This window comes from Lactuca serriola, chromosome 4 (genome assembly GCF_051521515.1).
Source record: "Lactuca serriola cultivar US96UC23 chromosome 4, Lser_US96UC23_V15, whole genome shotgun sequence".
Classification (NCBI taxonomy): Eukaryota; Viridiplantae; Streptophyta; class Magnoliopsida; order Asterales; family Asteraceae; genus Lactuca; species Lactuca serriola.
In genome coordinates, this window is record NC_136411.1 from 92321434 (window position 1) to 92340434 (window position 19001).

The 19001-nt window shown below is 35.3% G+C and overlaps 1 protein-coding gene across 3 annotated transcripts; it reads left to right on the plus strand.

Annotated features, from left to right (window-relative positions):
- Positions 1-5048: 5048 nt before the first annotated feature.
- On the plus strand, positions 5049-6536 carry LOC145102116 (ATP-dependent RNA helicase-like protein DB10). Of its 3 annotated transcripts, XM_079039475.1 has the most exons (5): positions 5049-5531; positions 5620-5656; positions 5817-5910; positions 6123-6254; positions 6337-6536. In XM_079039475.1, exons 3-5 carry the CDS (start codon positions 5861-5863, stop codon positions 6437-6439), a joined length of 285 nt encoding a protein of 94 aa, XP_078895601.1. In that variant the 5' UTR covers positions 5049-5531; positions 5620-5656; positions 5817-5860; the 3' UTR covers positions 6440-6536. The 3 variants fall into 3 exon arrangements, 2 of the variants coding, with proteins under 2 accessions (XP_078895601.1, XP_078895602.1); XM_079039476.1 differs by lacking the exon at positions 5620-5656; XR_013706033.1 differs by having other exon boundaries at positions 5050-5656; positions 6123-6249.
- Positions 6537-19001: the final 12465 nt, after the last annotated feature.

Here is a 19001-nt window from a genome sequence, read left to right on the forward strand (position 1 = left end):
CAGTTTGTTGGCAACACAAAGTTGCACTTCATCTAGAGTAACCTGCATAAATTATAAAATAATTGAGTCAAATGAGACTAAAATACACTTGACATTTACCTATAAAAGATATAGAACAACATGATCAACTCAAGCTTGAAAATATATTCTTATTGTAAATAAATTATAAATACTTGTTTGCCAAAGCATAAAAGTGAGTGCATTCTTTTTTTCTTATTTAAGATTTTTTTCTTACTAAAGCATAATAGTGACTGCAAATGTACTTTATTTTCGTATATAAAAATTTATTTTTTCATACCAAAAAATTTAATTCAAATTTATCTTTCTTATAAACACACATATATACAAATTCAAATTCAATTATAGTTTAGGCATCTGAAAAGTGCAGAGTATATCTCATACCTAGGTTGTTTAAACGTGAAGCACTTATTGAATGAGTTCCACTGGCTAATTCCATTCACCCTTGCATATTAGATAATCATCACAAACACATGATCCTGTGATGGACAAATATCTATAAAATTTAGAAATTTAAGAGAGTTAATCAATTATAACAGTTGTTTGTTTTACTTTTGTGACAAACAGATAAATCATTTTTGTGATGATTTTCCATGGTGGAGGAGTACAGGGGCCAACCAATAGACCTGTAATATCAAAACACACACTCACACACACATGTATATCAGGGGGTTTGTGTGGTAACTTAAAGAGAGATGGACCTGCAAATTAAATCAACTTCTTCTTCAGAAAGAGATACTTGCAAATCGACTTCTTCTTCAAAATCGAACAAATTGGTGAAGAAATTATTTCCCTCCAGTTTCCAATAAATACCAAATTAAAATATAAAATATGAAATTGGTTCTTGATATATGTTTGAGTTTGCAGTGGTTGTGAGAGTATACAAATGAGAGGGGTAGTGGTTGGGTTTTTGCACCATGAAAGCAATATCACGTTCATTAAATAACAATTAAAAAATAATGATGAAAGCAATTGAAAGGTAAGGAAAGAGGTATAAACTTACCTTTACTCCCACTGATTTGCACCAAGAATAGATGAAGTATAATAAACCAACTGAGATTGATAGGTAAGATAGAAAGAAATCATCTACCCATAGCATATATTGGCTTTGAAGAAAGCATGATGTGTCCACATCTGAATATGACTGAAATTAATGATGTGTTACAAGTAAGTTCACAAAACAAATCGTATGTTCGTAACCTTATTTGAATTGGGAATCTATTTCTGCAAAGGGCTCAAATTCTCGTTTATCCTTCTTCATGGAAATAACAACAAAATCCATTCCTAATAAAAAAAATTAAAAAAAAACCATGTGAGGTGCAGTATTTTAACAGGGAACGAAAGAAAACATGTTGTTTAGGACACTCACTGATGGGCTTGGTTATGTACGTCCAAAATTGAAAACATTATCTCCAACTCTAAGTAATCGATTACAAACCCAGATCAATCCCGAGGTGGAGGAAGCACTTCAAACAAAGCGGGGGATGCTTCACCTGAAAATTAAGATTCACGAAAAATTAGGGTTCGAGACGCACAGGTAATCGAACAAAAAAAAACAAATACCTTCAAATCTTCTCAGCATATGTCAACCTAAAGTTTTTAGTTGTTTCTTCCCATATCTTTAAAACAGTCAATAGCATAATCTGGCAGTGGAGAATGCCTTCTTCGGCTATAATAGCAATCTAAACCATCAAAAAAATAACAAAAAAATTAATAAGTAACTTCGCAGAGAGAGAGAGAGAGAGAGAGAGAGACAACAGATCGAACTTTGTGTAAAGATTGACCGATAATCCAGCAAACGAAAACAGCAAAACAGAAAATCCCTAATCATATAGCTTCGATTTGAGGACGAAATCACTCGCCCAAAGTAGTCTTGAGAGAGGTAGCAAAAAAATCGAAGAGAAAGAGAAGAAGGAGAAAGTCTGTATATAATGAAATGAATATAAAAAGATTACCTTTAAAAACACAGCAGGAGGTGGCAACCAGAGCTGTTAATAGAGGGTGACTCGGCAAAGCGTCACGATGAGGTAAGTATGAAGGAAGGTTGAAGTAGACAGGCAGCTTACCAGCAATTAACTCAAGCGTGAGGTCTGTAACGCCCGGGTTTCAGGGCTAAGCATTTTTGTCAATGTAATAGTCTAGGTCAACTCTTGTAACTCTTTTTGAAGTAATAAAGATGAAATATTTGAGTATTATGTGAATTATATGTGTTTATGTGCTTATAATTTAATTATAAATGTATAATTAATAAATAATAATAATAAGCGTCAAAATTAAAGTGTGAGATAAGCCCGATATCTCTACATAAAGTTGTAGAATATGTCTCAAGGTTTCCGTGCATATAAGGAACGCCGAAATCCGAGTTATAACGAAGAAGTTATGACCCGTCGAAGTTTCGCGACAGAACCGACACGATACCGGGAAGCGTGAATAGTGAATTTACGATAGAGCGAGATTTAGCCTTAGCGATCTAAACGAAAGTCGTAGAATATGTTAAACTAAGAACATCGATAAAAAGAACGCCCAAATCTGACTTCGTATGAAGAAGTTATGATTTTTCGAAGTTTCAGAATAGCAGTGTACAGCCCGAAATTCGAATATTAGATCGAGCAGTTTTTAGCCGACACAACCTGAACGAGAATCGAAGATGTCGTTAAGAGTAGCGTAACGAGAAAAAGATGGGCGAAAACGGATGTCGGATGAAGAAGTTATGAGGATTTAACGGACCAATCGTGTCCCGACCCGTTAATAATATAAAATTTAAAATCGAGCCAAAATTAGCCGACGAAGTCTTAACGAAAGTTGTAGAGTACGTTCCCACCTTCGCGTGGATATAAAGAACGTCAAAAACGGAGGTCGTACGCGAAAGTTACGAATTTTTGAAGTTGTAACTCGAAATTGCGAAATCTGATGCTAGAACGATGACGTGGCAAGATCCTGACCGTCGCTTGCTGAACACGGTCCTCGCTTCGGATTGCGACACGCCACCCCTCGCTTACGCCCCGCGTCCGAAGTCTGTACGCCCAGCGTACCTTCGCTCCTATCCTTCTGAGTCTGAGTGCGAGCCAACTGGTGCGAGCTGGCAACCTTATCCGAGCTACGCCCAGCGTAGCGCTGCTGGACGCCCCGCGTAGACCGAGGCTTCGCGCCTATAAAAGGGGTCCGAAGGCAGCACCATTTTTCACACAAAAACTCACTCTCTCTCTAAATTACTTTCTCTCTCTAGCCCATTTAAACCCCCTAAACCCTAGGAAGAACCCCCTAGCACCCTAGGGAAGCCCCGAGGCTCCTGGAGTCCCGAGAAAAATGAGTTTTTCGGTTTCGAAACGCCGCTCCAATTAAGTCCCGGTTCTCGATAAAATTCGTTGTAAGTGTGCTACGCTTACGCAATTTTTAATATAGCTTTCAAATAATTATAGGAATGTTATTAGGTCCTTAAAATAATTATTTTGGCTATTATTACGAGTTATATCGAGTATTATTAACGCTTAATAATATTCGGACTAATTAATTTGTCGCGGTTATCGTTAAACTAAACCCTAGTGGTATCGATACTAGGTTTTATCAAAGGAATATCGGTTTGAGAGTATCGAAGCGTTGTCCGAGTGCTGAGTCACCACCTAATCAGGTGAGTGCATAGTTACTTTCAGCTTACACATAGATATGAAGTATTTTATAAATTACGTGTTATGTGTGCATATTATCTGATTACTTGCTATCTATGCTGGATGAACATTGTTATACATGTTTTCAATGATTTAAACTGTATATGTATTTTATATCTACGAAAATGTTTGGGTAAAACATGGGTAGATGTAATAGGTGATGTGTGATAAAATGATGAGAGGCCTCAATGTTGATGTTGTTGTTTCTGTCATATAGCGGAGTATGGATGACGACCACAGACTCTTCTAGACAGTCCAGTGGAACACTAGCAGGCTCGCAACCTGTAGGTGTTTGTGAACGATGTGTTCACCGGTGTACTCCATCCCCCACATGGTTGCCTTTAGGACATCTATTGCCGAGGAATCCCCTTAGCAGTAGTGTCCGTCCCGATGATGATCCTTAGGCTAGGTCCCTTATGATAGGTGTTTAGGGACGTAAAGTGAGGATAACGGGAACGGGTAATCGGGTTATTGTTGATTGATAAAATTAATAAACTTATTTATTGTGGGTTGAAAACCCTATGTGCTCACCAGGCTCCCAAGCCTGACCCACTCAGTTTTATGTATTACAGGTAGTGGCGCATGAGCATAGGTGTGATGTTTTGGACGAGGGATTACGGATATAAGCTTGTAGATATGAAATAATGTAGTAAGGCTTATATTGTACTGTTTATGCTTTTGATCTGTACGAACATGACATCCCGAGTCTTTTAATGAAATACATTTCTATGGAAATGCTTTTGATAAATCTTTATCATATTTTTGTTTTGGGACAAATTCCACAACACTTTCATTTAAAATGTAACTCTGATTTTTAAACAAAGCATAAACAAACCGGTCTTTTCTGGCCGTGATTTTGGGGATGTCACAGGTCGGTGAGGAAGCGTCGACGTAGACACCCTGGTTATGCAGAAGAGGGTTTCACATATAGGTGCAAATTTGGATCGATAAGGAGATGGGGGCTAAATATTTGGGAATTTTGGGGTTCAGTACGATTTTTGCCGAGATATTTGGATTCTAGAGGATTCAATACGACTCATCTAGGGCTAGGTCAAAAGCTTTAGTGAAATAAGGGAACTTATGCAGTGAGTAGTTGTATTATATGCTTAATCATTTGAACGACTTAAATTATAATATTATTATATTGATGGTAAGTTGTACATAAAGCTTAACAATTTGGACGTCTTAAAAAAATAATATTATTATATTTAAATTATTTTTAGAAATAATAGGATTTCTTTTATAAGATAGTAAATATATATATATATATATTGTTAAACATATTGCCCTCTTTCTTAAAAATTTAAAAGGTACAGTATTAACTCATTTACAATAATCTTAAGCATATAACACTACACGGATCATATACACACGGATCATATACGTATTACACTACGACCTTACCCTAATCTCCTAAACCACAACAGCCTCCATCAAACCTATTCTCATCCGTCTCCATGGCTGCCGACCTCCCCCACCGAAGACGTCCCATCATCAAACCAAAGAAGATCGAAAAATCTTTAAGAGCTGGCCTGAAAGGAAACTCCTACAAATTCCTCTTCGGAGACCTGAAAGAGATGACACAGATGTCTCAGCGCCTATGGGTTTACTTCTCCCTCTATCTCCCTCTCGCCTCTCTTTCTCTCTTTCAGTCGCCATCAGCAGGAAATGGAAGCCCTCTTCTTTCCGTCTCCTTCCTAATCAACTTGACAAGCATTTCTACTCATGCCTTTCTGTTGATCCCATCCATTTCGGGGAGCCGGATTGAGAGGGCTCTACCGAAATCCTAATTTCAAATTATCAGCAATGGCTAAGCGTGAATTGTCAAGCACATTGAAAAACTTGAAGGTAATTATAAGTCGATTCTTGATTTTTTCAATACTTTTCAGTCTTTACTATGCATAACTTTTTTCTCAATCCCCGATTTTTGAGTTAGGGATAATAATCCTGGTAGGCCTATTCCTTCTACCAAGGTAATCATCATTGATTTTCAAACATTTACTTTGTTTCAAGTAATTATTTGGTTTGAGTTATTCTGTTTAGAGAGCGTCACTACAACTCTGGCATTTTTATATTCGGTTATGTTTACATATATGAAGTTATATCTCAAATTCTGTAGTGTTTACCTTACAGGCAATGTCTATGATGGACCTTTATGACACGACTTATTGGTTATCATGGCTTACTCGGCACTCACCATCTCCACAACCTGTGGTCTCCCATCATGGTAGTAAAGTTTACATGTTTCCAATTTTTCGCTTAGGTTATAAGTTTACATCTTTTATGTTTGGCAAAAGGTATACCAAAACACAGGTACAGTATATTTTAAATCTTTCATGACAAAAAATGAAATGTGATATGATATAATGGAAATGGTGTGATGTTGTAGTATGTTGAAGTGGTCCCTGTGTTGACATGTCTTATTGGTCATAATTTCAGGGCATCAGTCGTTTGTGGTGACATGTCTCATCAAGATAGATATTGGGTTCTGAATCAATTCCTTCCAGTAAAGTCACTGTTATTTGTTCCCACAGATGTTGATACACAAGACCTTGACATCAAGGATGTAAGGTTAAGCTTCATGAAAAACAGAAATAAAACAAGAGTTCTGAATATTTATGAATGAGGTGATGATGACATTGTTTCTTTGCAGGGTGGTGAATAATTATGATTTTCTGAATGGTATTGAGGATTATGTCCACCGAATCAGAATAACTAGGAGGCAGGGTATTGGAATAGTTTGGGTTTTGTTGTGAAAAAGTTTGATTTTCAAGGGCATATTTGTCCAAAAATATTAGTATTAGAAATAATAGTAATGATTAATCTGGAGTATGGAAGAGTTTTTTAAATGAAGGGGTATTTTTGGAATAAAATAAAAGTGCAGGAAAAACATGAATACTTTGAGAAAAAATGATTTATTAAAAATTCAATTTTATTCTGCATTATATTATAATTGATTATAAACTTTCATCCCATGGTGGGGATTTTGAATGCATTTGTTAATCCGAGCCAACGATTAATATAAATGATTCAAAAATTAACCATCAGGGCTCAAGTACATTTAAGACATCGAGAAAGTACAATGACAATATATGATATCTTTAAGCCGATAATCCATGGTTCATAATTTAAATTGAGCCAAGTTCTTAATTTTTCATGTATTCAAAATCTAAACCATAAATTTGAAGCGTCGGACATATATTTTTTTATTTTTAATTTCAATATTTAAGTTTTATGAACCTACATCCTACATCCTGAAAATGTAGATATTCTCAATAGGATCTTGTGGGGCCACTCACCCTTTAGTTTATTTTGGTTTTAATTTTGGTATCAAAGCATTAATTTTCATTTTGCCAAGCTTTGATTTTGGTTATGGCTTGTTTTAGTTTTTGGTCTAGACGTAAGTTTGTGTTTTTTCTCTTTTTTAACAAAACCAATAAAATGTTGAAGTTGACCGTTCAGGAACCTCAAAATGAGAATCAATATTGTACAGATTTTTTTGTGATCCATATTTGATAATACATGTTTATTAGCTCTGATTATCTAAGTAATCGTTTCCAACTTTTACAAAATTGAATTAGTTCTATTCAACAAACAAATATACAACACATTTCACACAACAAGTAGTTTATATGTATCAAAGCAATAACTAATTTTAGATTAAAAGATAAAAATTTATAAAAAATAATATTTCTCATAGATTAAAAGAACCATTGCATCAAACAATTTAACAACCGACACACTCTAATTAAAAATGAAATGATGACCGTTAATGCAAAACATTGATGAAATTTTATTTCCAAGCCAGAATAAAGTAATTTTACATTTAACCCAAAACAATATTTTGTACTTAATATAATATTAACCTAAAACAATAACATTTTTTAATTTTCAACCGAAAACATCATATTTTTACTTTTAATAAAGAAAAAACAGTGTAATTTAATTTTTAATCGAAATCAGTAACCAACTTTAAATCATGAACTTTCATTGATTGATTTGGATTAGTGTAGGCTTTCATCGATTTGGATTAATGCACCCGTCGCTTAGCGTGGGTAAACGGCTACTATATATATATATATATATATATATATATATATATATATATATATATATATATATATATATATATAGATAGATGTTGAGTAATGTCCATGACTTTTTGTAAATAAGAAACTTTAGAATCAACACCTATCGGGTACAAACTACAAAATATTATAAATTATAGATTTATGAAAAATAATGTGCTTCGTAGAAATCAAGACCTATTGGTCCGACCACAAAAAAGTATAAATTAAAGATTTATGAAAAATAATGTGTTTCGAAGGAATCAAGAGCTATTGGTCACATTAATGTTCTTTTACTTTGTTAATATTAAATGGTTTTATAAATAATATTCAAGAATTCTATTTTTTAAGAATTTTATTCATTTTTGATGATATTCTATTAGAATATGTATAATTATATTAAAATGTATAAGACTATTAATCTGTAAAAATATGTATGAATTTTTATTTAATTTCGGATATATATTAACAAATAAAATCATAGACCCTCACTCGAACTTGGATGAATGAATAATAATAGAAGTAGAATTCTTAAATCAGATTAATTATCAAAAAAATCGGCATTGGAAATATATTCTGCAAGAATAAAATCGAAAACATTTTACTAGTTTATGGTTGGCATTTTGTCATTCTGACAGAATAAAATCGGACTTTTAAATTTGAATTAATTTAAAATATTTACATTTTTAAAATTAAGCGAATTAATTATCCCTTAAATTCCAAAAATTTCATTTTTTAATATAGGTTAGTTGACTAATATGCTGAAATTTGTGTCATTATATGATATATGTTACTTTATTATGATATTATAGAACTTCAGATCATGACCATTAATTATATTCCATCCGTTGGTCTAGATTTGTGTTTATGAGTACACAATAAATGTTAGGAACAATTGAACATAACCTTTTATATATATATATATATATATATATATATATATATATATATATATATATATATATATATATATATATATATATATATATATATATATATATAAAATGTAGCATCTCTATTATTCTAAGTTCTAACGCACGATGATTGATTGAACCTTATACTATTTAACTTTGCCATTATTAATTCATTGTATGATTTTTTTTGAAGTATCAAGATTTTTTGACTAATGTAGTTTATGTATTTGTATTGTGGATTTTGCTATTTTGGTCACATGACATATACATAAATAATAATATAATTATTTTACACTTATTATTATGGTAATAGAAAAACGAATTTTAGGCAAAAAACGAAGCATAAGGTGGGAACGGTCAACCGTTTGATAGCAGCTTACTTAAATACCGGTGATTGATTCAGAAAGGTTTTAAAAACAATTGAGAAAAGGACAAATAAGGAAATTAAATAAATTATAAATAATCTTAGAGGATTCACAAAAGAAAACAAGCGAACGTTAATTAGGTTTTGTTTTTATAAATCTTTTTACCCAATTAAATAGCGAAACGTATAACATTTATTTCGCATTTAATGATATTTTAGTATAATAACATGACACATGTCATCATTTATTTTGTTTTTAGTAAGTATTGTGTGCCAGAATGCACAGATTTGGACCATCGGATGGAATATAATCAAATGTCATGATCTGAGGGTCTATGATATTAGAATATGATAACATATACCATATAATCACAGAAATTTCAGCATATGGGGATTTTAGTCAATTATCCTATTTTAAAAAAGGAAATTTTCGGATTTTTAGGGATAATTAATTCCTTTATTTTTAAAAATCTAAATATTTTAAATTAATTCAAATTTAAAAATCCGATTTTATTCTGTCAGAATGATAGAATGACAACCATAAACTAGTAAATATATTTTTCGATTTTATTCTGTCAGAATGACAGAATGCCAACCATAAACTAGTAAATACTTTCTGAAAGAATACACAAAATCAATTCTTGAACTAATAATATACCAAATAATTACATATGATTGTGATTCATTGAATAATAACAACATTCTGAAAGAAAGAAAAAACATCAAAATCTAACAAAAACACTAAATTCTAACAGAATACATTACAAAATTCAAGGCCTATGATTGAATCATCAACACATATCTGCATTCATTCCCAGTCATGAATTCAAGAAACAAACACACATGGATTCCCCTATCAAATACTGAAACCCAAACAACCATGAGTTATATCCCATCCATTATCATAATTTTTTTCAGGAAAACCTGAACATCCGAATTTCCATGGATTCAAATCAAAATAAGATGAAGAAGAAGATCATCTGTTGGCCATGGATGCTTTCGTTAACTTCCTCTTCCTTCAATTAGTCAAGAATCGAGACGCTTGTCCCCCTCAAACTTGTTGTTTTGCTGCTTCCTTTCTCCTTTCTGTGTCAATGGCCAAAAACCCCATTTTCATGTTTTTCCTATCCTGACAAACAAAGAAAAACAAACACTTCCCAATTTTAGTCTTTTGTTGCCATTCTCTCCCCCTAGTTGTTGGATTACCAGACCAGAGGAAGAAGAACAGGAGGCTGCCGGAGCTTACCTCCGTCCACATACTTGCAATCGCCGGGAGTGATGCCCTCCTCTGTCTCTTCCCCATCAAAAGACATCGCTAAACACCGGCCATCACAAACACCACCGTATTCCCTCCCTGTTCGCTCCTCGCTTCTTACTCGCGTTCATGGACCCCATAACAGCGTCACTGCTCCTTCGCATCGCCTTCTTCAGCCTCATCGAACTCCAAAGTCCATCATCGATTATGAGACGAGAGTCAGTCCTCCCTTTTGGATCCGTCGACTGTAGAAGAAGAAGCAGAAGCGGTGGATCAGATTTAGGGCTAATGTTCTAAATTTATCATCATCCCTTGCGTGATATCAGGAATATTAATTATCCACCATAATTAATTATACAAAGATTACTATAATACCCTTTTTGATTTAATTAATTATTTCATTATTTGCTAAATTGTGATTGGTGCATTTAGGAACACAATAGTTGCTAGAAATATTTGAACCTAGCTCTCTCTCTCTCTCTCTCTCTCTATATATATATATATATATATATATATATATATATATATATATATATATATATATATGTGTGTGTGTGTGTGTATGTATATATATATATATATATATATATATATATACATTTTTTCAAAGTCGGTAAATTATCTGTTAAACTACAAAAAGTCAACTATCATTATGCACGTCTTGTTCATATTTATCTATGTGCAATGGAGAAAAAATCTATCTTATAATATAAAATCTATCTAATCTCTTCTCTCTATAATAAAATAATAGTTCTTGATGCCACATGTCATTCAGTTGGTGCCACATGTCATTCATTCCACATCCCAAGAAAATGTTTTCCTACTCAATGGTTCATCCTAATATCTATCTCGCGATCCCATAAACTCAGTTAAAATTAAATCTGTTGGGTTTCATTGTGTTGCGTCATTGGGCTCGGTCCTTAGCCCAGTTTTGTCATCCGGTTTAGGCCTGTCCAACCGTGATTGTTTTATTAGGGTTTAGTATTTAAGGTGCATGCATGCATCCTTAGAAGACATCATTTTTATTTATTATTTTGATTATTGTACTACAAACCCTAGCTTGCCTCTACAGTGGAAGTTCTTCATCAAGCTCTGCTGAGGCGTGACTACTTTGAATCATTAAGCATTACTTGATTCTATAATTTGTTTACTGTGTTCATTTGCTTTTGCTGTTTAACCTGTTAAAGATTTAATTGATCTAAGAGTTTTTCAACTCAACAATTGGTATCAGGCCGGAGACTGTGTAATTCATACACATCTCTTCTGTTGAAGAAGATCTTAGGGTTGTTCCGCTTTGATTGATATTGTTAGAGCCGTCATTTGCTGTTGACGCTGCTATTTAATTTTTCAATCTTACCCTAACGTTATTTACAAGTCTGATCTTAAGCAGGTTTTTGAACAAAAATCGTCATGTCAATGGATGATTCTCAGTCAAACCCAATCAATATCTCCAACAACATTGGATCGACGACAAGGATTCCTATTTTGTACACTCAAGATTATGAGGTCTAGAAGCATCACTTTGAAGACTACGTGATTCGTTCAGAAGACAATGGATACTTGATCTGGGAAGTGATAACAGTTGGTCCATTCGCTCATTCAAGCACTTCAAGAATTGTCAAAACTCAGAAGGAGTACAATAAACTCGTTAATGATGTGAAAGACATACCCCAAGATGAGAAAGAGAAGTTTCAGTGCAACATCAAAGCCTTAAGGATGATTAGGTTTGCTTTACAATCAGACGCGTTTCGATTGGTGATTTCATGCACAACAACAAAGGAGATATGGGACAGGTTGAAGGAACTATATTCCACAGATGAAGATCTTGAGCATTCCATCCAAACTTTCTTACTCTCGGAATTTGGTGACTTTAAGCAGAAGCCTGAAGAGAAGCTTATTCAAGCTTTCGATCGCTTTAATCATCTCCTTAGTAAGATGATAAAGCATGGGATAGAAAGGAAAGTCATTGAACAAAAGGTCACATTTATGAATGGCCTCAGAACCGAATGGATGGTTGTGGTGTCCACTGTGACGACACATGAACAATTCAAGGCTTACTCTCTAGCAAAGCTACTGGGAATATTAAGGTCACATGAGAGCGCAGTGTCTAAAGAAACAAACGTGGTTTCTAGCATGGGGTCATTAGCTCTAATCTCCAAAGGAAAGAATGCTGCTGAAGAAGAAGAAGATTTAGATCTTTCTGAGTATGATCTAACAAGTGAAGATTTTGCTTTGATGGTGTCCAATCCCAAGAAGTTCGTCAAAAGAAGATTCCCAACCAACAAGAACCGAAACTGGCAGGGAAGCTACAGTGTTGAGAAGGTAAAGGAGGAACCGAAGAGTGTTCCCCAGTCTGAAGAACCAAAGAAGGAAACAAAACTTGGTGGTGACTCAGGCTTTAACTGTCACTATTATGGAGGCAAAAATCATTTTGCCAAAGATTGTATGTTAAGAAAGCAGTCTGAAAAGAATGACGATGATGACGAGGAAGTGAACCTCTTACGGCGATTGGAGGAAATCAAGAAAAAGAAAGCTAGATTTCATAACACTATGAATGCTTTAATTATGCATGGAAATACTGTTGACGATGAATTTGGCGGTGTTGAAGTTTGGTCGACTGATTCCGAAGTTGAAGAAGTGAGGAAGCCTACTCATGGCAGGGCTTTGTTGGTGAAAGAAGAAAACATTGTTGGAAAGTGTCTGATGGTGACTTCTGAGGTGTCACAAATGAGACGTTATACCACTGATGGGGGACGAGACGAAGCGAAAGAGCGATAAGATAGGTGTTTTGCAGCGAAACCTGTCAGTGTGCAGATCAATGAATGCGATGAGTTGATCAAGAAGGTACAATCTATTCTTGTTTCTTTAAATATCCCAATCACAAACTATGAAAAAGAACTAATTGGATTAAAATCTATATTTTCTAGTATAAGTGGTAGTTTAACTCAAACATGTGTCTCAAACTCTAACCTAACTGATCAAATAAGCAGGGTATCATCGAAAAACGAGGAGAGGCGTATATGGATAGAGCAAAAGGAGAAGGAGTTGATTAGGTCTAGGGATGAAACAATTTATTTGCAACAAGATAATTTAAAGCTTTTGAAGCAACAAAATGTTTTTTGTTTGATTGCTAAAAGATTATATTCCAACATATATTACTCAATTGCATATTAATTGTGATATAGGAAAGAAGATACATCGTATGATTTTACCCTTCCTTGAGTTTAAGGAGGATGAAATCGATGCCGATGCATACAATTGTGAAACCGAAAGGGTGGTTTCGGTCCTAAATCAAATATTAAGAGAAACCAAAGGGAAAGCAGTTTCGACCCTCAACTAAACAAGGGCATTGATCGAAAGCTTAACACTGCACCTAAGTCTCATCTTTTTCCCTCAAAGAATGATCGAAAGGGAAAAGAAAAGCTCTTTCCAGGAGATCAAAAGAAGAAGATGTATGAACCTAAATTGGAGACCCAAAAGATTGCTAATGTCAAAAATCAAAACTGATTCTAAAATACACAAATATGATAAAATCAAAGTTTTCACCATAAAAAGAAAAGATGAAACAACACTAATGAAAAGAACCTTTCTTGTTGATGTTCCTCTTACAATTCCCTGTTATGTAAAAGCTCACAAGGACCCAAGAAACTTTGGGTTCCTAAACATGCTTAATTTTTGTAGGTTATGCGTGACGAGCAGTTTGATGATGAATGGTACATAGATAGTGGTTGCTCGCGTCACATGACAAGAAGGAAGGAGGAGCTGAGGGAATTTCGGTCCCTTCAAAATGGTGGATGTTTCAAGTATGGTAATAATTATTTTGGCACAATCAAAGGCTATGGCATGATTACCAATGGTGATTTCTTAATACAAAAAGTGGCGAATGTTGAAGGTCTACAACAAAACCTCACCAGTGTTTCTCAACCAGTGGTTGGTACCGAGTTAAAGGTTTCATTCGATGATGATGGCTTTGAGATTATTGAAAAGAAGACGAACAATATTTTGCTGAAATCAAAGCGAAAATGAGAGATGTATCCTTTGAATCTCAATCCCATACGAGGAAAACCAACAGTTTGCTTGCTAACAAAGGCTCATTCAGACGAAAGCTTGCTTTGGCACCGAAGACTCTCCCATCTTAATTTTAAAGACATCAACAAACTGGTGCTTGGGGATCATGTTCGAGGTCTTCCTGTTCTGAAGTTTGATAAAGAACACATGTATGCTGCATGTGAAATGGGAAAGCAAAGTTGGCAGAGTCATCCCTCTCGAATCAACACAAAAGTTATTGAACCACTCGAATTACTGCATATTGATTTATGCGGTCCTTCTTCAATCGAAAGCATTGGCGGTAACAAGTACATACTTGTCATTGTGGATGACTTCTCTCGGTTTACTTGGGTGTTCTTTTTAAAGAAGAAATCATAGGCCACTCCCAAACTTAAACTTTTTATCAAACAGATAGAAGTTCTACTACGAAAGGTAGTTCGCAACATAAGAAGCGACAACAAGTTGGAGTTCAAGAACAAAGACTTTGAAGATTTACTTGCAGAGAAGGGAACAACTCACAACTTCTTGGCTCCATATACTCCACAACAGAATGGGATTGTCGAAAGACGAAACCGATGTCTATGTGAAGCAGCCCGAACCATGCTGAGCTTCTCTTCTCTACCTCTATACTTCTGGGCTGACGTCATTGCTACTGCGTGTTTTACACAGAACAGATCTTATCTCAACAAATGTTTCTCAATCACTCCCTATGAGATCTTGAACAACCGAAAGCCCAATGTAAAGGTTTTCCACGTGTTCGGTTCAAGATGCTTTATCTTCAATTCAAAGGAGCACCGAAACAAGTTTGATGTCAAAGCAGACGAATGAATCTTTCTGGGTTATTCCTTAACCTCCAAAGCATATAGAGTTCTCAACAAGCGTTCAAAGAAAATAGAGGAGACCTATTACGTTACCTTCGATGACAACTACGTCAAGAAACTGAAGACAATCGAAGGCTCTTTGGAGGAAATATTTCCTATTTCTGGTCAAGTTACGATACCCATTTCAAATCTATTTGAGCAGTACATGCTATTATTTGATGAACCAGAAAAAGCCATTCACTCTGAATCTGAAGCTACAGATAACAAGGTAGATCACCTGAAGAAGACAATCAATGACGCTGCACAGAAAATGGCAGATGAACAACCACAGGCAACCGAACAGTCTAACTCAAGCGAACCTCCCAGAGATAGTTCTTATATTCAGGGTGAGGGTTCATCTCCTCCAAATAACCAAGATTCATCATTCCAGGGGAGACTCCATCATCATCAACACCAACCAAAAGCCAACTCCAGGGAAAGAATTCTGAACCTGAACTGGAGGAAGTATCTGATGGGTTTTAGCCATATGAACATCCCTATGTGCACATGCAACCCTAATGCTTGGATCTAGGTTTATCTAATTGATCATACATTGAATCCAAGACTTCTAATGGCTAATATACAATAATAACAATATGAAATCAGAGATTAGAAGTTTACCTTGAATCACTTGCTTGATCTTGTTGTCCTTGAGGCTTTAGAGTCACAATTGTTACTCCTCTAAGGGCTTACAAACACCAACTAGCAAGAAGATGATTTAGAAGAGAGGAGAGGGGAGGAAGAATTCGGCCAGGGTTTCCTTAGAGACAAGAATGTTGAATTCCCTCAACCCATAGGGTCTATTTATACTAGTAAGGCTCCTAGGGTTTCACCCTTAAACCCTAATTGGATAACTTAAGCCGTAAGAAATCCAAATCCTTTCCATGATAAGCCTTGGACGATTTTATGGCTATCCTTAGCCCTAGAAATCGTCCACACCTTATCCATAAAGGATATATAGGCCAAAGTGCAACTATCAAACAATTGACAGTTTATACCCCTTTATTTAATTAATCTCTTTAAGTTACCAAATTAATTCCAAATTAATTTATGACTTATATTAGTCAAATAACAATATTATTATTCCTTATATTATTCTTATAATATACTAATAATATTCCTTCTCTCATTATAAATCATCCTGTCAAGTTGATATGGTGAAGGCAACCCAAAAGGACCATGCTCAACCGGGTCAAATACTTGCCTAATATAGTTGTAGCCTTAGACACTATTCCAACAGTATCATCGTCCGAGGGGGAAAATACAAATTCAAACGATGATGATATTCAATCAGAACTCGAAGAAGAAGTGGATGCTGAAGTGGATCCCTCTTATGATCCTAATTACCCACCACCCACCAAATATACCAAAGATCATGCTCAAACACAAATTATTGGTAAACCATCAGAAAAAGTTCTCACACGTTCTCAACTGAAAGCGAAGCAAACTGCACTATTCTCTAAAGTGGAATTTTGCATGTTTAATTCGTTCGTCTCCAAGGTTGGACCGAAGACGATCAACACTTCACTCGATCATTCTGATTGGGTACAAGCCATGCAGGACGAACTCAATGAGTTCGAGCGAAACAAAGTGGGGAGACTGATTCCAACTCCAAAGGATGCTTCTATGGTTGGACTTAAGTGGGTTTTCAGGAACAAGATGGATAAGGAAGGAAACGTAATTCGCAACAAGGCAATATTGGTTGTGAAAGGTTATTGTCAAGAAGAAGGCATTGATTACGAAGAGACCTTCGCTCCCATAGCTAGGCTAGAGTCAGTTCATATTTTTCTTGCCTATGTCGCACACAAGAACTTTGAAGTATACCAAATGGATGTGAAGTGTGCCTTCTTTAATGGAGAACTAGAAGAGACGGTGTATGTAGAGCAACCACCGAGTTTCGTCAACGAGAAGTATCCAGGTCATTGCTACATTCTGGAAAAGGCAGTCTATGGTCTCAAGCAAGCACCAAGGGCATGGTATGAAACTCTAACTATATTTCTTAAAATGTCCAAGTTTAAACAAGGTTCGGTTGACCCAACCTTCTTTCGAAATAAAGAAGGTGACCACCTTATGATAGTTCAAATTTACGTTGATGACATCACCTTCGGCTCCACAAATCCTAGCTTAACAGTTGAATTTAGGAAGTTGATGGAGACTAAATTTGAAATGAGCTCAATGGATCCGATTAACTTTTTCCTTGGCATATTAATCAAGAGGCTTACACGAAGACGTTGCTAGCCAAGTTTGGAATGTTGGGAGATTCAAAAGTCAAGGTTCCTATGGCATTTGGCACAAAGTTAACACCTTCTCTGGACAAACCGGCTGCTGACATGACCCTCTATCATCAAATGATAGGGTCGCTAATGTATCTAACAACCAGTCGACCAGACACAATGTTTTCTGTTTGCTATTGTGCTAGGTTTCAAGCTAATCCACGCGATCCTCACCTGCTAGCTGTGAAGAATATCTTTCGATACCTGAAGCAAACTTCTTCGCTCGGTCTATGGTACCCAGCCAAGCCAGGGTTCTTTGTCCAAGCATTCTTAGATGCTGATCTTGGAGGATGTGGACTAGACCAAAAGAGTACCACAGGAGGATTCCAATTTTTGGATGGAAAACTGGTTAGCTAGCAGTCAAAGAAACAAACATGTGTCTCACTTTTAACTGTCGAAGCAAAATACATAGCTGCAACATCGTGCACCTCTCAAGTCATATGGATACAAAGTCAACTTCGAGACTATGGCCTGAACATGAAGAAAATCCCACTATATTGTGACCCAGAGAGCGCAATTAGGATTTGTCATAACCCAATTCAACACTCAAAGATGAAACACATAGCACTGAGGTATCACTTCATCAAAGATCATGTGGAAGACGGTAATGTGGAAATTCATTTTGTTAGGACCACTGATCAATTGGCAGACATCTTTACTAAAGCCTTTCCTGAAACCAATTTTAATAAAATCCTACAAGGCTTAGGAATGATGGAAGCTGAATCTGTACCAAAGTCACTTTTGCCTTAATAAAAGTTGGAAGCAAAATAGAGCCAACGCTCGGTCCATTTCGGGTTCGGTTCTTTTGGGAACCGAAATGAACCGAACGCTTGGTCCATTTCGGGTTCGGTCTTATTAGACTCGGTTCGTTTCTCTATTTTCAAGTGACGGTTTCAGTTGTATAGTATGTATACACTCTTTTCTTATAATTTATTTTATGTTTTTCCTTTATTCTCATAAAATCCAAAATATTTTTCATTTCTATTTTTATTTCTTTTCAGAAAATGCAAACCATAACTCAAAAATATTTTTCTTTATTTTAAATTATTCAGTTTTTATCATATCAATGTTTAAGGAACATTCCTAATGATGGAGCTAGGACAGGTATGATTCTTTATCTTTATATTAGCTAAGTGTCCCTAGAAGCATGTTGCTGTATGTTGACCCAAGCCTCTAAAGATTTTGAGTGAAGCCTTAATGACTTGATTTACACCAATCATGTCTTCCCAATTAGGCTGACAAATTCACTCTCATCATGAGCTACCTAACTCTACTTTAACATGAGTTAAGAGCTTTTTTGCTTGGTCCAATTTTATAGCAGAGGTACATTCGTTTTTTAACTCACTTAATCTTATTCTCCATTAATCCTTCAATTCATAATTGTAACCCTTGAGACTCTCAACACTACCACTAAGGTTTATGGTTACACAACTTCTGTGTTTATGATCTTAGTTTCATGTCACTACGTGCTAAGTGAAACCCAAAATTCAATACCTATAATGCATTGACGGTGAACAAATAAATGTTCTAGCTTTCAC